Consider the following 19,769-nt stretch of genomic DNA (forward strand, 5'->3'; position numbering starts at 1 on the left):
ACAGCTTGCACTCTATAGACCAAACGGTCTTAAAGCATGCCAGTCATAAGACTGTGCTTATTTAATGCTTGCGTACTAATGGGAGTCCACTCAAGAAGTAACAGTATCTGAAGCTGTAGTTGACAAAGGAAATAATGTCTGTATTCCATGTTGGTGGGCACATAAAAAGCAACACCTTTGGTACTAAATATGAGAAAATATTCTTAATATTTTAGAGAAGGAATTGAGGGAGAGAATACAACTTTGCTATTCTGGGAGCAGAATAGCTTAAACAAGGACAATTTCTTCAGAACAAAACATAAGTGAAGCAGGAACAATATGACTAGCAAGGTGCATGTTGTATTAACCAGAAAAAATTAAACACCTGTCACATCAAAGAAGGGAAGAGTAAAAAAACTCAATACAAGGGATGACAGCTGAGGAAGAAAAAGTAAAAGTGAATATCAGGCTGAAAAGACATTTCAAAAAGGCAGTAGACCCAGAAAAAAATTGCAAAAATAAGAGCAGAAACTGAATTGCTGTATTTGGCATCTCTTTGGACTACTGAACTTGTTTGAAGAACACAGTATTACTGACCCTGTCATTCAAAAAGTGGTCATACACAGTGAGGCAAAATTCTGCATTCATATTCAAGAACACAATTTTGGAAATGTCCCTGTGCCAGTTTGCATGTTTTCATTCTGCTGAAAATGAAGCTGATGTGCAGGTCTGTCTATAGCAAGCTCTTAGCAGTGGGAGCTCTCTCAATAGTGTTTTTTTCCAAGAGTCACCTCTGCCTTGACTCTCTCAGTATCTGACTCATTTGTTTTCTTTATATGTATTTGCTGATTCCAAAAACTTCCTGTTTTCTTCCCATTATCTACTTCAAAATAATCTCCCTATGTAGCCTCTTTTTGTGTTCCCCTGAAGCCTTTGTGTTATTCATGCCACTACCTAATTATACCATATGGAGATCTTGCAAATTCTTTTGCTGTTGGTCACTATTCAGTCAAGATAGGGTCTGAATAGTTTGTTGATATGACCTGGCTTTGTTCTGTAACAGACTGTTTAACCCAATGAAAGAATGAGTCATTAATATTCTTTTTTCTTTTCTTTTATGGAGAGGGAAGAGTGCTAGAAGAATACTTTTTATGACACAGTCTACAATCCAGTAACAGTTAAAACTGCTTCTGAACAGCCATATGAGGGACTCATGCAAATTAATCAGGAGTCTTGGGTGTGCTGCTGGCCTCTATATGCAAATTCTGTGCTTAAAAGACAAATACAAATTCTCAAAGACAATTTCACTTTCCCTTTATTTTCATTATTTATTGTTCACAAGTTTCCTTTTGTGGCCTCTAGCAGGTGGCTGGACAGAAATGCGTGTGCAGTATACATACAGAGGAGCAATCAGCCAGATAGAGAAACCTTATATGTAAAAAGTGATCTGAAATTTGTTTTGCATGGATGGATAAGAGTTATGGCCACTTAGTTCACTTAGAGTCTAACAGTCCATTGCCAGAACTAATGGATGTTAACCTTTAGCCAAATGGCTACTTCTGTTCATGAACTCCTTTTTCCTCCTAAATCTTGCTCTACTTAAAACCTTCTTCATTTACTGTTCTGGGTTTGTTTCTGTGCCCTACACTATGGTTTGCACTGTCTTGGTATGTGTTGCTTGTTAATAATTGTCTGTGTAATCATAATTGCCTTCTGTGAATATACTGGGAAAAAAAAATCAATATCCGTTCAGCATAGAGTGATCTATTGGATAGCATCTTTGGGTTTTGATATGTTGCTCCATTGATTTGCTGGAAAAAAAATCTTAGAATTAGAATTAGCGATGAAGCCAGGTATGCAAACCAGAAGCAGTTCTAAACTGTTAGATGTGCAGTTTAGATGAACAAGCGGTTTTTTTCCATGCATATTTAAAGAATAAAAGAAGGGTTGTTTTGAAGTCAGCATTGTAAATGAGCACAGAAATAATTTAGTTCTATATAGTGGGTAAAACTTGACTTCTCTGGTCTAATTTGCTTTGTATCCAGCTGGTTCTGAAAAAGGAACAATCATTTCAGCTGAAAATTAGTGTCATCTTGAATCAAATGTAAAACTTAACTCGTTTTCCGTGGAAATGTTGCATTTTTGAGCTACTTTAGCAGATTAGGGATAAATTAAACTCAATTTAGGATGAACTGAATCTGATCCCATTCGTTCGTTCTTTCAAAACACAGCTCCCAGGCTCTTTCTCTTCCCTTTTTTGAAGGATTTAAGTTGAAGTGCTTTAGGGATGTCAGCTGCTAAACTACTTTTAATAGGAAGAAAGGGGACAGCATATCTGTACTCACAGAAGGGAGGTGTCCCCCTCTTCAGCTCTTTCAGCAGTCACAAATGTCAGAGTTGCAGTTTTTGTGGTTGGTTTTCTTTTTCCTGTTTTAAAGAAAGTTAAAATGCAGTGCTGGCTTTTGGTACTCATAAGAATAACCTCTCATCCATGCAGTAAAATGCCTTCTAACTTCATCTTGTCTTTTTCAAGCATCTTTTAGTAGGATTTTTTTCCTTACTGTTGTTTTCATTTCCTAGTAAGAGGTTTTTCTAGTTGTTTTTTCTTCTAGTTTTTGGCGTTTCATGTTGTTTTGAATAGTAGAATTAAAATACTGATATTCCCCCCCCCTTGGAATTTTGAGATTGCAGTGAGTTCATGGATCAACACAATCAGGATTTTGGTTTGGGATGGAGGGTGGAGGTGAGGGGACAATGTTCCCAGCTTTATAGTTTGCATCATCACATTTTTAAAATAGAACTTTGATTTCAGTTTGGAATCTATGGCATTTGAAAATGTAACCTTTTGTATCTAGGAGCAAGTTTCTGGGGAGTGTAAAGAGTTCCCTGGTTGCTGGTACAGTTCCCTGAGATGTGTATATTCTGAGTAGTGATAAAAATGACTCCTCACTGGCTTTTAACCAGAATCCTGCATGTGATCCAAAGACTGAACAAAGTTATGTGAGCTTCATCGTCATCGTGCAGTGGGAATTCTTTCCGAAGCAGCAAATGGGATGTTCCTGAAGTCAACTTTAAATATGGAAATTTTTATGCCAGAGCTACTAACTGCATGAAGTTCTGAGTTGGCTGTTATACGAGATGGAGTGAGGACTGCACGATTGTAGGCTGCACATTACTGAGTTATTCCATTCATGAAAGATTTGAACATAACCTTTTGCTGCTTTTTATCCCTGTGATTAACTATTGAGTAATCAAATCACTGTGTTGTGTTAGCCAAACTAGAGTTAAAGAATTGTACTCAAACTGAATAATAAAGGATGCTTTTTTTTTGTCAAGAATGACAGCCTACAATAAAGACTACTCATTAGATCACTTAGTTGAGCAGTACCTATTTCTACTGACAACTTTAAATTTAGACAAGAAACTGCTGGAAATCTGTTTATTATTTAATAACCTATTAAAACCTTGAAGTGTTATATTACCTTTCTAAAATGGTAAATTTTTTTCTCTATCTGCTTTGAAAATAATTCATTTTATGCAGTGAGTGTTAAACTACAGGTTGAGAAAGAGGGAGTAGGAAAAAACCACCCAGGTAGCCTTTTGTTTTTATCCATTCTGTGAACAAAGATGAACTTGCAAGGGCACACACACTGGCTACGTTTGTCCTAAAACAGCAAAGATGTGTTAGACACAAAACAATTATTCACCGACTGCTTTGTTTCCTAACCTTTCTTATGGCTCCAGCTTACTTCAAATTATTTGAAGTAAGAATTTATTGAAGTAAGAAGTTATTTGAGAAATAACTTCTAAGGGAGGGGCGTGTGTGCGCGTGCATGTGTCCCCATTTTAACCAGTTTCCAGTCTACATACTAAGACTGTCATCATCATACTGCATTTTTTTTTTGTATCATTCACCAATTGCTGTTAAAAACTAAATGAAAGTTTACAGCATATAAGACCTGACTTGAGTTCACATGCATTTTAACTTTAATCAAAGCAGAGTCTTCCTTGCTGTGAAATTAATGGATTATATATAATGGGCCCTATTTAATTGCTGTCATCATATTCTGTAAGTTACCCATTGATTTACATGATGAATATTAATCAGCCTTCGTTTAGGAACATAGTTCAAGTGCATGAGCAAAATGAAGTAAAAGAGTTTAATCAGCTTATTATTTGTGTCTTTAGGCACGACTGTATAAAAATTCATTAATGATTATTTAAATAGGCTCAGACAGATCATTGTTATCTTTATGGCTCAGCCTGATCATAGTCACCTTTGTGGCCTGCCATTCATTTTGGTTCTGGATTAATATCTGAATGTGTGTTACGCTAAGTCTCTCTAAACTGGTACGATGATTACACCATGCATGCTTTGCCTAAAGGGATACAGTGCAGACTGACATCTGTTCTGTCTTCCAGTTACCTGGTTACTCCTTGCTAGCCAGTGTTTGCCAGATTTAAGAGGTGGATAATGTTTAACAAAGCGCTCAAGTTTCCATTCTTGTGAGATAGCAGAAGTTTACATGAGGGTTTGGATTCAGGATTGTTTTTTCTCATAATGGAATTCATGTTCAGTCTACATTTTGATTATAGGCATTAAAATATGATTTTTTAATATCTAACTTCAGTATGAATCAGTCTCTAATGAATGCCCAGAACTGTATAGATCAGTGGTGGGGATTATAGGTAACTGTTGAGGTTTTGGGAATGTCTCTGATGTTTGTTATATAGAAACTGACATAGATAATTTTAATAATTAACTGTTTGCTATCTGCTTTTACCAGTCTCAAATGAATCCTGCAGCACAACTCCCCCCTGCCCTGAACAAAACAAAATCTAAACAAAGATGCCATAAAAAAACCAAACCCCAAAACCTGAGGTGACCTACAGCTTCCTATCGCATCCGGATGCTCCCTGTTGCTGAGCTGATGTACCTCAGTTCAGACTTAGAGCACCCTCTGCTGTTCTGACCTTAGGATTCTTCCAAGAAGAGACTGACACTTGTTTCAAATCGTCTTTTCAAATGGAGGAACCTCAGCTGGTTATCTTGAGGTGGTCTGAACAGTCTTTTTTTCACTTGTGACTAAGGAAACATGACCTCTGCTTTATGGAGGTGAAACTAGAATCTTTATCTTAATGGAAGAAATATTGTCCCCCTCTCCCCTCAATTTCTTTGAGTGAATTTTACTAACAGAATCAATATAGGAAAGTAGTTTAATTACATTGGCACAGCTCCCTTTTGTGATTAACCTTAGTGTGGTTTAAGAATGTTGTATAACTTGGCAATAGTTTAAGTGGGTAAGGAGTCATAAAGAAACAGAACTGGAATTAGCTTCAGGGAAATAGAGGCCACTCCCCTCCTGTTGCAAGTAACCAGGTCATATATACTACCCTTCATAATTTTTTAAATGGTGCTCAATAAAAGTGTTATATTTCTCACTTGCCAGCAACCCATACTGGAAAGCTGTCTTAGAATTTCTCTCTTTGGTTCAAAATCTACTAGCTTTCAATATTAAATGAGTATGTGTGTTTCTTTTAGTTCATATAGCTTTTTGCACTTACACTGATGCAAACCTTAATGCAGGCGAAGTATTTTCACTAGAAGAAGCTGCATCCACTTACAATAACCTTAAGCAGGCAAGTGCTAAAGTAGTGTCTGCTAATGTGACCCACTGAATACTTTTTTGTATCTTTCTATTCTGATGCTTATTTTAAATCAGATTCTCTAAGTAATGTTAATGATACTTCCTAGGTATCGTGCACAGCATTGGAATCCCAATAGGTTAGGAACCTATTTAATTATCCAGTGTGAGAAGTAGGTTGAGAAATGTATTTATGGTTCTTTGTAGTCTTTTCCATTTTCTTTGCCCTGATTGTTTTTTCTCGGAATTGAGTGTATCCCAAATAAAGAAGTTGCGGCTTACAGTGAAGCACAAGCTGGCTTGATCAGCATGTAGTGGTAAGTGACCTTGATGAAATTTCAATAATTTATTTTTTTTTCTGCTGGAGATACTCTGAAGTTGCTTTTCCTTGTCTGTCTTTTAATATTTAAGATTTTGATTTTGTATTCACTGATGTCAACTCCAATTAAATATACGATTTAAAAAGAAATTGAGTAATTTTGATTTATTGAAGTTACCTTCTGACACTGTGGTACCACCAGTTAAAAATTACAACTCCCAAAATTTTTCCTTAAGCTCTTCACAAAGTATCTTGAGTTTGACTTATTGCAGAAAACCTCCCAAGGCTTAGCACCTTCAACATTCTTTCACTAAAAGCTGAAATAAAGAGAAAACACTTTGCAGCATGCCTTTGCTGACCCCATGCTACCTCAAACTAAGCAAGAACAAGATCCAGATTAGTAGGCTCCTTATGGAGAAACCTCTATTGCTAATCTTACCTTTAAAATCCAGAGACTAACATGTGAGTGTCTGGAACAGGGTAGTGTATGACAAGTGGTCTCTAAGGCAGGAAAATTTCAGCCCATTTAAAGGTCAAAGCTTTTTTAGGTTTAAGCTAGAAAGTTACTGGCAACCTAAAAGGACCAGAAAACAATCACAATTTAAAATATTTCCATATAACTCTAAATGTGCTACGCACAATCTAATTTCTGTCGTGTTTCTTTTGTCTTTTGTTATGCTTTGTTTTCTTCTCCTCTGTGTACTGGGCTTTTGCATTATGGTGGCAAACTAAGTGACAGCTTATAATAAGAGATTGCTCCACTCCTCCCAGTTTTCCTCAGAGAGGCACTCACTGTTTGCTGTGGTTGTTGATTTAGTGCCTGGGAAGAATGAGGGTTTCTGGACCACTTCCTCATCACTCTCTCACTAAGGGAGCCTGCGTCATTAAGAAATGTTTAACCTCCTGGCCCTGAAGCAGGACTGGAAACTTTGCTGCAAAATCTAGAAGCTAAAGCTAGATCTTGAAAATGTTATTTATGCAAACTACTCTTTCATCTGATTTAATTAGGATAGGAGATTGCAGAGCTTGATTCAGAGTTTTGAGTAGCTAATAATTTGGAGAGTGAGCAAGAGGGAAAAATTTAGGTTTTTAGTGAAGAATGGTATGTAACTGGTTTAGGGGAGGAGGAGAGAAGAGTTGGGGGTGGAGGACGGAAAAGTGTGGGAGGACTGTGTGGGGAAAGGCTGTTCTAAGATCATAATTCTGGCATTGTCAAATGCTTAAGTAGTGCTCTCTAATTTGTTTAAGGAGGCTGGCTGTACATAATTCATGTAACATAATGGTTTCAAGATGCTGATAGCAGAAGCATATCCTGAAAAAATATTGTGGAACAGGAGTTTTCAGGTTTAACCTTGAAGTATGATTTAGTTGTGGAGAGCTAGGGGTCTAAATTGTGGTGGGAGCTCTTATTTCCAGAGGTTTGAGCTAATAATAGATACTGCCTCTCCCTGTAAACTTTGGTATGACTACTATATGTCTGATTTTCCCAGACTGTCCACTTTTTTCTCCTCACCCCAATCTGGACCGTGGGGCTGGTTCTAAGACTTGTGCAGAATTTCCAGATGTCTGGCTGCCCTGCTGGAACTACACCCCATTAACTGAGAGGGCAGAAGACATTCAGAAATCCCAGACATTTCTGCAGCTTAATCATAATAAATCTGACATATCTTGAAAATGTTGTGCTTTTGCAAATAAAGTATATAGTGTACTTGTAGTACAGAGAGTAATCCTGGCATGTCCACAGAGTGCTGGATTTATTGTACATGCTCTGGTAGTCTACACAGCACATGTTTGTATGTTTACAGGATATTCCAAAGAAATGTGGCATCTCTGTCTCTTGGGGTCCAACCTCTTTGTGGTAAAGAGATTGAAACCAAAATGAAGAAGCTTGACTCAAGGGTGAAATAACAGGAAATGGTTTGAACTGTCCTAATGGTTTGTCATGACCAATGGAAGGGAGGGGAAGGGGCTGTACTTTTCTTCACTCCCGTTTTTCATCGTTAGCAGCTCAGTGTGCTTGCTGTTCAGCCCCAGCTAGCTTGGATGTAAATTGGACAATTAGACTTTTTTGTGAGCAGTCTAATTCACTTTTGAAAACAAGCTCATTAAAAAAAAGTTTTCTGCCGCATCAGTGAGTTGAATTACCCCACTGAATTTTCTTATGAAACCTAGAGCCATCAAAATGAATGAATGAGGAGAGGTGGAGCAAGATGCCAGGTCATTTCATCTAGCTTGCGTAACATCACTCAAACTGTCTGTACTGAGTAGTGAAGCTGAATAAGGTAGAAGAGAACCAATTTCAACTCTCAGGTCATCAGCAGGATGAAATAACAGCTGAAAACTAAATCACGGTACCAATAAAAAGGGGCAGTGGCTGGGCAGTAAGTGTAGGAGAGAAAAGATCAGGCAGCAAGGAAGAATATACAGTGCATGACAGACTCAATTAAGAAAAGCATGACATTAGAAGGGGTAATTTTTTAGGGTCCAGAGTACATATCACTCTAGAGAACATTAAAATATGTGTGTTTTCTCACTGTGAGGTTTGTCATGTTAGAAATTTTATTTTTTTGTTGTTTTTACTGAGGTTGTTACATATCTATGAATAGACAAGCAAGCAGCTGGAAAAAGGATGTCTGTCAGAGAAAGGTTGAGGTTGGAAGGGACCTTTGGAGGTCATCTTGTCTGATGCCTCTGTTTAATTGGTGCCACATAGAGCTGGTTGCCCAGGACCATATCTAGACAGCTTTTTAGTATCTCCAGGGATGGAGATTCTGCAACCTCCCTGGCTAACCTTTGCCAGTGCTCAGTCACCCTCACAGTGAAGATGTTCAGAGGGAACCTCCTGTGTTTTAGTTTATGCCAGCTGCCTCTGGTCCTGTCACTGGGCACTATGGAGAAGAGCCTGGCTCCATCTTTGTACCTTCTCTTCAGGTCCATTTGGAGGTGGCCTCTCCAGTGCTGAGCAGAGGGGAAGGATCACCTCCCCTGCACTACTGGGAACATTCCTCCTGATGCCGCCAAGGATACTATTAGACTTCTTTGTCCTAAGGGCACAGTGCTGGCCCATGTTCAACTTGGTGTCCACCAGGATCCCCAGGCCCTTTTCTGCCAAGCTGCTTTCCATCCACTCAACCCCCAGCATGTGCTGGTACATCTTCTGGGCACAGCCATTCAGCCAGTTTTCAATCCAACTCACTTGTCTCCTCACCCAGTCCATATTTCCATCAGCTTCTTTATGAGGCTGTTAAAGGAGAGAGTGTCAAAAGCCTCACTACGTCAGGGCAGACAATACCCACAGCTCTCCCCTCTTCTACAATATCTGTCTCTCCATATTGTAGCTCAAACAAAAAGACAGTTTTGCCCAACAGCTGTCTTGCTTAGGCAAAAATATTTTCTGATAGGAGAGAATTGTGAGTTTATAGTAAATTTGGGACTTAGTTTTGGCATAGTTTCCAAAAGTAAGCATATGGCAATGTCTATACTGTTAAAATTGTTTTTGTTCTAAAGAGTTTGTTTGTAAGTGACTCCTGTTAAGCCAGCTGTTAGATGTATTGGGAGCAAGCAGCCAAGTCCTGCCAGATCATAAGAGCTGGCAGGCATATAAAAAACCTATCTTTTCCAGTTGCATGTTTGTCTGTTCAATTAGATCATCAACTTATTTGCTTTTATGCAGTCCCACTTTAATTGTCCCTCTCTTGTGTCTGGATTAATAAAATAGATTCAGTAGCCAAGGAAGGGTGCTAGGATTTCTAGTTCCAGTTCCAACACACAGACTGTGTTACATGTAAATCCCTCTATTTGTGTTAAGCCAGTTTATCAAACTGAAGGGTTTTTAATAGAATTGAATTGTTTAGAATCCATAAATGTGAGGTTCTGACTGATGAGTTCTGGTAACTCATACCAAAGTGACAAAAGATCTTAAAGGGATGTCAGAGAGCTGATGCAAGGAGTGACCAAAGAGGCTTCTCTGCATATTGTTTCAAGTAAGTTCACAGATTTAGGAGGGAGGCAGAACAGAAAGTTGAGGCCCGAATCAGAATGTAATGTTCCAAGCACAGTTATCTTTACAGTTAGAAGCTATGTGCTTGGGCTACATGCCTTTCAATGCTTTTAAGCCAGTTGGGGATTAAAACTCCTAAGATCCGGCAGGTTTTGCTGGGGCAACAGAAGAGGATATGGCCTCCCAGTTACTTGTCTCTTCTCTTTGCTTTCATGACTGGAATTACCAGAATTCTTGGATAAGGCATAAAATTTGTTTTAAAAGTAATCATGCTCCTTGCAAAGGAGGCCTGTGTCTTTGCTTCCCCCTGCCCCTTTCTTTTGGGTAACCACATAGGTCAGATCAAACCACGTGCGGTGTTTTATTGTACTTTCTAAAATCTTTTCTGCCTTAAACTTTTGCCAATGATGGTAGTATTGTGGGCGCTCAAAAATTGCAGTCTTGCGTATGTGGAAAGGTCTTTGGGACAGAGGTTTGGAACATGGATACGTGCAGGCTAATTTCAAGATGTAAAACTACAGTGTTATCTTTTGTGGCAGTTCCCTGTACGTGTGAACTTACACTGAGCTACCAAGAAGTAAAAGCAAAGTAGCTCCCCCTGGTTTTTGCTGAAGGGAGCTCTTGTCTTTATGGTTTTGTCTGTGCAAAATTACTGTTTCTTGCTTGAGCCTGGTTTTTGGAGTGCCTTTTTCCATCCAGAAATGGTTCTTTTCAAATGCTTGGAAAAATGGCATTTATCATGAACTGCATGAATATTTTAGGTCAATTCAGGTTGTTTGGGGAAAATACTGTATTTTGGTCTGGTACCTGTGAGTCTTGTGACCAAATCACTGGCAAGAGGTACAAATGACGTATGGACGGAGAGAAGTTGTACATTTCCTACCAAGAGTATGTCTTCTGTTATAGCCGTGAACAGCTTCAAGGAAAATAAGCCTTTGGTTTGGTTAATGCAGAATACAATTTACTTAAAAGTGTAGTGGATGGAGAAGGAATGGTAGTACTATCAAAACCGCATCTTCCTGAAGTGACAGGCAAGTGAATGCCATGAAGGCATTAAAGGACTTCTTCCACTGTAGCATAACCAGGATATTTTTCCTGCTAATCAAAAGCTGAAACATTTAGCAGCATGCAGTAAAAACTATCCTAAATCCAGTCTCACTCTTGTCTCCCTCTTGAGATTTGTGCTTTATGTTCCAGTAAAAGTCTGAAATGTCTGCACAAGTGGAGAGGGGTAAGTCCATACTAGATCCTGGAAGCCCTTCTGTATAAGTGCAGTCCATTCCATGAAATTAAATGGTTGCATGCCTTGACATTGTCTCAGCCTTGTTTCATGTTGTAGCTAATGATTAAAACTCTAATGTGCTATACATCTTTATATTGGAAACATAAATTCATTTGTCAGAGCCACCGTGAAAGCTTGAGATTTGTACCTATCCAGGGGATAACTGAGAGTTTTGGTGCTAAAGGAGGAGTTTGAGCATTTAACATTGGAGGTGATTTATAGATCTTTGGCAATGCAAGAACTGAATTTTACATTCTAAGGATGAAATTATTTCCTGTCCCAAAAAATCCAGACAGTAGCTATTTTTTACTGTGTGGCGAGATGAGCATCCATGACAATCAAAAAGGGGAGCATCACTTCTAGTGGCAGCTAACCACTGAATTGGCTTAGCAGTATCATAAAACTTCCTCTCCAACTTTACCTCATCCAAGCCACCACTACTATGTGTTTGTGGCAAAGAATTTGAGCCATTTTTGGAGAAAAATTTAACAGTTGAAAAAACCCAACATCTAAAATGATTAACACTGACTACTAACATATTAAATGAATGGGGTGGTTTATGGTGTTTTTAGAATTATGCCTCTATTTGTGCCTAGTTGTTTCAAGTCGGGAAGCAGTCTTCTGCAACCATAAAAGGCAAATAGACATTTTTAATGAAAATCTAGATTCTTGGATTGCAGTTCTGATTCAGATTAACAAAAAAAAAATTGTCATATTGAGCCTCAACAATGTCGTTATTTCCCACGTAACTGATGTGTTTGGAGAAGGAACAGTAGCTTTCTGGGCAAAAGCCACAGTCCTGTAGCGAGAGTTTAGCTAGTAGCTGTTCCACTAGTATAAACTGCAAAGCAAATGAAGGGTTGCTAATCATTTCACAAGTAGTGCATGAACATCAAGTGCAGCCTGGCTGTTTCCTTTCTTGGTTAGGTAGTTTAAAAATAGACTGTATTTTCCACGTGTTTGCAGGTAGCCCCTTTGTGCAACAGGACCGTTTGATAGAGAAGAAACCTTTTATTGATAGAAGCTGAAAGGATGTGGGAGGGAGAAGTGCGGGATACCTTCTGCTCAGCAACCACAGGAATTAGTGATATAACTTCTCAAACTCTTAAGCATATCTTAACATGAGGGGAAGGGTATCTTTATCCTGGCCTTTCTGAGTTATTCCCTCCTAAAAAGAAATTACTGTTGTAAGACAAATTCAAATCGCCTCCTTTCCCACTCTGTCCTGTTCACTACCCCTCTTGGTCTGGCAGCCAGAAGTTCCTCTTTTTTTCTACTCTCGAGAGCAAAACCAAATATATTGGGTTTTTCTGTTTTCACTTGTTCATAGTGGTTTAAATTAAAGCCTGGAATATCTGCAAGAGGAAATGTTTTGAAAAGTCTGGTCTTTGTGCTCAGTGTTCTTCACTGTGCACGGTATATACTTACTCACATGTCAGGCTTCCTGCAGCCTCTGGATGTTCCTGTCTATGTGCGGTGGTGGTAGTGGGGAAATGCACATCTGCATGTGTGTGAGAACATCTGCCCACCCCAGAGAGGTTAAAGTTATTTGGGGTGCATGTGGGTGAATTAGCAGACCTAACTGTAGGTGGGAAGGCTGATAAGAACAATTTAAACTTTGTTGAATCTTGGGTGACTGTCTCTGGCTTGAAACCTTTGACTCTTTTCTAACAGGTAAACTATTGCTGTTAGGTAAGAGCAGGGAACTATTACTCTTACTTCCTTTGATCTTAAGTAATTATTTTAGAACAAGAGGGGTAATAGCTGAACTAAAGGAATATATGGGAATTCTGTTGCAATTCCAGATGGAGCAGCTCTCAGCTAAGCCCCTCCATTGGAGATACCTGCCCCACATTTGAGATGCCCTACTTGACGTGTGAGCTCTCACTGTGAAGCTCGTTGGCTTAGCAAAGGTAATTTGAGCTAATCTTTCTAACTTTGCACTGGAACAGAGCGAGAACATTCATACAACCAGTTCTCGGGGCTCAGCAAGGGATGGTAACTTGAAGAAATGCTAGTAGCTTTGAACTATAGAGAGGTATGTGACTGTGTTTCCATCTAAGCAGAATTTATCAACCAAAATGGTAAAAATAACAAATAAAATGTGTTTGGATGTGTGTGTTTAATTCACTTGCTTGTTTTTGTTAGGCTTATGCACAGTGGACTGCAGCTGTTCGTGAACTAGCTATAAAACTTCTTTAATTCCTCTGCTTTCCTCCTTCCCTCTACTCTGAAGTCTTCTGTTGTGGATAGAGTCCTCCCACATTAGCCAGAGAAATCCACCTACTAGTTGCATTTCTACTCTTGGATAGAAATCTCTATGTAGGCAACACTGTTTTGTAGTCAAGGAGTGGATGTGCAGCTTTCTGGAGGACAGCACCAACAGAACTCTTGCCAGTGGTTTTCAAAAGAAAACAAACCGCTCAGAAAAGTGATTTACATGACTTGTCTTTAAAAGCTGCTCTGCTTTCTGAGCGAGTGTAACACTTCCATTTTGTAATATTAGGAGGATGTGCTGCCTAATGCTTTTGTTATGATATGATCTAGAGTAGGGTAGACTTCTGAACCATTTCCTGCTCTTCATCACTCCCTGGTATCCTCAGTACAACAGGTCCTGGAGGGAGGGAAGAGGACAGCATGGACCATAAGTGAACCAACATTTCTGCTTCCCTTCCTCTCTCTCCTTCCCCTCTTTTATGCCCTAGTAGCAACATGGCCACAGCCTCTTTGGAGGTGACCTTTGGTCAGCAATACTGACCAAGTGAGTTCTTGGTTTGGGGAGGGAAGAGTTGTGAAAAGCAAAGGTTTTGGCTTCCTCCTTCTGCCTCTCCTTCCTCCTCAGGTCTGCAGAGCCTGGGAGAGAGGCAGGGCTGAGCGACTCGGTGTTAGGGGGATGGGGCATCACTGCTGCTGTCTCTCCACATCTCACTTACAATGCTGACTTGCCTTGCTGGTTGGAAACTGCTTATCTACGGAGTTAATCAAATGCAGATCAGCATTGCATTCCTTGGGCTGAACTGATTCTTTTCACTCCAGTGTTTTGCAGATAGGGATCCCGGATTTCATGTGTGTGTTTTCAGGGAAAGGCAAACCGACATCTTGGCAGAATCCCAAGGAATGGGGTGGGTGGCAGAGTTTATATATGTGCTGGGGGTTGATTTGGCTCTAGCTGCTGTGTAAAGTTCACTTTGGCAGCTGAAAGATGCAGAGAGAAGCACTTTCAGAATTAGAGACAGTGAGGTAATGAGAAAGTGACATAGGAAAGGAAGTGGTGGGGGGGAGGGGAGGGCTCAAAACGCGACTTGACATCATCTGATAGGTTTTCCAGCCTGTGCAGCAGCTATTTTTATGCTTTCAACTCTCAGTATTTACAGCTCAGTGACAGCCAGCTTGCCAAAACTGTGGGGTGGTGGTATATCCCAGAGTGGGTTGGGGGACTGAAGAGCTGCTCAAAAGCTACGGCAAAGGTCCAGGTTCCCAGGCATGCCTGCTGCTGTTGCCCTTTTTTTTTTTTTTTTTTTTTTTTTTTGCATCTGCATGGTGGATTACCTTTGGCTACCTGTCACGTCTAGGAGTTTTCTGAATGCTGACTGCCAGCACTAGCTGTCAACAGCTAGTTGAAAAGATCAGAATATGTAAACTTCAGGCTCTTCCTGAGAACTGGAGAAGCAAGAATGTACAGTGCTCCCAGCTAGATGTTTCTACTTCTTCCTGAAGGTCACTGTTGGTGGGAGGCAGGATCCTGGGAATATCCAAAGCAAACTCACATTACATAAATGTGATCCTTAGCTGAGAAAAAGTAAGCGATGCAAGTGTCAGTGTGAAGTCTATTTATTTTGAAGTGTAAAATGAATAGAGTCATAAGACAGCTTTTGTCTGCTTGCTAGAAATATTAGAGACAGATCTTCAAATACAGGCTCATACTTCTTTCTAAGGGTTCATCTGGCTTAGACCTTGAATGAGGTCTTATATTGCCTGAGTGTGCATATATTGCAGCTGTTTGCCAGTTTTTAGCAGTACATGGTTTGGATTTCATCACTAAATTGTGTGCATGCAGATCCCTGCAGGCATTTTGTCGTCAGAGAACATTATTACTGGGGGAAGGAAGACAGCGAACCTACTGCAGGGAGGAATGGAGGTGAAAGGAAGAATAAAAAGCACATATTAAGTTGGTGTGAGTGGGTTGTCAGCAAATTTTCTACTCATTAATTTGAATTTAAAGAATACATTCATTTTGGGGGATAAAACTAATGATGCAGTTTTGTGTTACAGTCAAGATGATCCAAAGTTTAGCCTGTGTCAAGACTGGTGTATTCTCTCTCTTCCCAGCTGTGTTCACCAGCCACAAGCTCTGGTGCTCGTCCCACGTGTTGGTAATGCTGTTTAGTAGGTTGAATTGGGTCATTAAGATACCAGATGAATATCAGAACTGGTTTTAAGGAGGCTAAGTGTGTGTGCCTGGGAGAAGGACAGGAGAAAGTGAACCAGAGGAGATCCTTTTGGCGGTAGCGAGCTTTAAGCTGTAACACCTTGCAGGTCTGATGCTAGCTTTGCACAGGTAAAATTTTGTGCGCTCCTGGAATTTAAAGGTCAAATATCTACGGCAGGGTTAGAACTTGATGTGAGGGTGGTTCACTCTTGTGTATTCCTCTTCTAGCACAGAATGGAAATTTGAAAAAGCTTCTGCTTATATGCTGTTTTGGCTTTTGAGGATAGAAATAAAAGAAGAGAAAGTTAATGAATTTGTTCAAAATAGTAAGTAATGATAACTGGCATTTAAATACAAGTATTGCATTCTGTGCCCACCAGGCCTCAGAACCAGCAGCAGTATCTGTGCAAGCCATATGTGCACCTGATGTTACTTTTTATTTCTGTGTGAGGGTATAAATAGTAATGCAGCATCTTGAGGAAGAATATATTCCCACAGCCTGTATCTCATTTCACACTTGAAAGTCAAAGGATGTAAGGCTCAACAGATGTCTGATGGACAGATTATGAAAACTGGGCCTGATCTTTTCCAAACCAGAAATCTGTGGCAAATACCTAGGTCTTGTTGACAAAGGTGATCTCTCCACCAACAGCACTGCTGCCAATTTCAGGGTAAAGGTTGCGCAAGACATTGAATGTTGGACGTGCATTAGTGTGGGTTGATCCCACTTTTCTGGAGTGGTTAAGCAAGTGAAACTGTTGTTGGAAATCCTACCTCTGCCATGAAACAGACCTTCCCTTCTACCCTGCTGATTTCCAAAGTAGCTGTCAAAGTTGCTCATCAGGCCTTACTTGTTCTTACAGTGCATTGACATTTCTGTCCATGTGACCATTGATCAGACTTCTAGATCTCTTACCAGTACATCAGGATCCAATAAAACAAATTAAACTTTTGTTTACTTTTTGATGCTCATCAACATCTGCCAGTAGTGTCAGTGTTGCATACAAGACAGGTTGCTCTTGGTGTTCACTCATCTATTAGAATCCATATTTTGCAAGCATGTACCCCACAAGTGCTTGCTTGTGCATTGAGGGGCCCTCCAATCTGGGCCCCTCGGAATTTGTTGTCTTACAGCATATCCAAGTCCTTTTTGGAGTGTCCTGGCCCATCTTTTTCTGTTTTGGATAATTGCTCCTTTTTTCAGAACACTAAATAACTCTGTAGGACAAATTTGATGCTGTAGGACAAAATTTTAGAATATCTTGTGCAGTGAAGGAAAGATTGATCTAGCTACCACTGAGTTTTTCTTTCCAGGCTGTTTTCTACATAGGAAGAAAAGTATGTCTGCATACATATCTGCAGCTCTGCAATAATACGTTGAGAGGATCAAATCTTCATCAAGTCGTGGTTGTCAGTTATATCATCAGGTTGCCAAAACTGGCAATATATTTCATGTATTATTAGCTGTTTGGTGACTCTCTTCTTTCAGTTCTCAAAGTTTTCTTTATCAGAACTCAGGCAACACCTTAGGGCTGTTTTGGCAATACCTGGGCATTGGTGAGTCAGCTGGATAGAGCAATTGGCTCACATTTCCCAGGCCTCGTACACTGTAGTGAGCTGAGCTGCTAGCTCGGAGGCCCTGGCTGGCAAAGTAATAGCAGTCTTTGACCTCTGGAGCTGACTCTTATCACTTCCACCATCTAGATGGTGTATTGCTTGCCAGAAGAAGTAGGAGTCAGTCTGTCACAGGATAGATGTTCTTTAGTTATTACAGTAATTACGGGACCTGTCTGCACAGAGTATCAGGCCTGATTCAATGTGCAGTTGTGTGTTGCTGCTGAAAGGGGAGATCTGGACGGTGTATTTCTTCCTCCCCTCCTTCGTCCTGGCTTTAGCACTCTTGTGGTCTGCCAGGTCAGCTTCCCGAGGCAGCTCTGCAGTGTCACGACTGCTAATGCTCACATAAAAGCAGACTCATCTATTTATGCAGTAATTTGACCTTATTGGCCAAAGTTCATTGGGAAACTGAACCTTTCCCTGACTTTTACAAATCCTAAATTTAAGATGAGAGTTTGTGTTGAGAGTATAGGTTGGTAATTTAGGAATAGTGCAATTACGGAGCTTTATATTATCACCAAAGTTACTTTTTTTACCCACAGGAACTTTAGAGGTTCTCTTCTTTTCTGAGTGAAGCTGAATATTTCAAAGTAAGAAGAGTACTGTTGAAGGTACTCAGAAATGTCACTGATGCCATCTAGCATCATTATTAGTAAACATGTAAAAATCTGTATATTAGTTTTTAGTTTGTAACTTAAAAATATGTTAGATTGTTTTTGTTCCTCTAGTGCAGGTTATGGCAGAGTTAAAGTCATGCTTTTAAAATTTGGTTGAACACCACTTTTCTTAGATATTAGTTTCATTATTAGAGACTTTTTTTCCCTGTGGTTGTTATTCCAGCCTTGCTTTATAAAATGGCTTGGATGCCTCTCAAACTATTTGGAGATGAGGAATTTTTGTCTTGTTTGGGGGGGGTGGGGGGTGGGAATATGAAATGGAGGCTGTTCCAATAGTGTTTAGAGTATTCACCTTCTTATTTTTGTAATGTCCATGTGGCTATCTTTGCTTCAGGCTTGTAGAATGACACTGATTCCTATTAATTTATTTTTTTTTTAAAAGATACCAGAATACTTTTTTCAGGTATGTGTATTCAATGGACAACTATTTTTTTTTTCTTCTCAGACTTCACTGCACCTTTTATGATGCATGCTTAGTGAGATTAAAAACCAAAGAACCACCAGCTGTACTGGTGAGAATACCTCCTGGCTGCTGCTTGGATGGAGCATTCTTTTGCCTGGCCACTTCTAATTCCAGTACCGTGCTTGGGTACTATGTATAAGCAAAGTTTGTCAACCATATGGCATCTGTTGATGATGCACATTAAATAAGCTCCAGGTGAGACAAATGCCTCTGTACAAGCACAGGTTCTGATGTTTTAGTGCTTGCAGTAGAGGGTTATTGATTAGGGGCTGCTGATTATCTTCAGGTAGGTGTTTTTACTAGGTTGGGAGAAAGGATTTAAGTGAAGAAGGGGAGAGAATGTGTGCTTGTGCAGAAGTAGCCTGCTGTTACTTATATGTGGTCTCACAGCAAATGCATGTAAGAACCGTTTCCCAGATGATCAGTTTAGCTTTCCCCTCAACTAAAATTCCATTTTTAATAGTTTAACAGGAAGGGACAAAAGGCAGCATGACTTCTGCACTCAGAGTGGTGGTGTTCTCCAAGCTGTGTGCACAGCCCGCTAACAGTTGGGAGGTGCAGGGGGAGAGAGGATAGTGCTCAGTCACATGATATTGCCTGTCTGGCAGGTGTCTGTAGCATGAGTAGAGGAACCAACTGTTCACTATTTTGGGTGAATGAGGTTGGCTGTCAACTGCAAGTGGCCCCATGAAGAAGTCCACGCATCTGTTGATAAGCACCGCTCTGCGTACTGGGATCCTGAATGCTTATAGCCACTTGCTGAAACAGTGAAGTTTCTGTCTGAGCTTTGAGATAGTAGGAAGAAAAGTTTTGCCAAGAGCCTTGCTGATTCTAATCTTTAGATGTTGGCTGTCAGGATTTGTCTGTGTCTTGAGCACCTCTCTGTTCCTATGCAAGCACAGCTTTGGAATCTAGCAGTAAACTGATTTTTTTTTTCCCACTCTCCCGCTTGGTGCAGTGACCGAAACCCGGTAGAGAGGTATTGCGGTTGGGTCTCTTGTGAGGATTAAGCACCCCTTCCACTAGCCTGGGACGCCTCCTGTGTTACAGAATCTGCCTTCAGGTCCAGGGATTTCCTCTAATATGTTGGATAAAGCCAAGACACTCCAGCCTGCCTGTGTCGGGATTGTGCCGCTTGCAGAGACTGTGTCAAAGCAAGGGAAGAGCTGTTCAAGCACATACCAGGATTCATACCACAGCTTACGAGAAGGTTAGCAGGCTCTGCTTTCTTTGTTGTAGGCACTGTGTAATTGGTTTGTGGGTTGGGTTGTTTGTTTTTTTTTTTCCTCTTGCATATTGAATCTGCCTGCTTTTTGTTTTCTGGGCAGTAGTCCAGATTTTGGGTTTCCCACTGACTC

At 40.1% G+C, this 19,769-nt stretch overlaps 1 protein-coding gene across 3 annotated transcripts in view; it reads left to right on the forward strand.

The window, feature by feature from the left end:
• MRTFA (myocardin related transcription factor A) overlaps positions 1-19,769 on the forward strand; it is an 86,268-nt gene that overhangs the window by 20,727 nt on the left and 45,772 nt on the right. The window contains exon 1 of one of the 3 annotated variants that reach the window (XM_064453807.1): positions 19,480-19,621. The exons of the other annotated variants lie outside the window; for them this stretch is intronic. Coding sequence (XP_064309877.1) covers positions 19,495-19,621 — 127 coding nt within the window. The 5' untranslated portion in view covers positions 19,480-19,494. Of the gene's footprint in view, positions 1-19,479; positions 19,622-19,769 lie in introns of those variants that run through there. 3 annotated transcript variants of the gene reach the window in all.

The sequence above is a fragment of the Phalacrocorax carbo genome, chromosome 1 (assembly GCF_963921805.1).
Source record: "Phalacrocorax carbo chromosome 1, bPhaCar2.1, whole genome shotgun sequence".
NCBI classification, from domain to species: domain Eukaryota; kingdom Metazoa; phylum Chordata; class Aves; order Suliformes; family Phalacrocoracidae; genus Phalacrocorax; species Phalacrocorax carbo.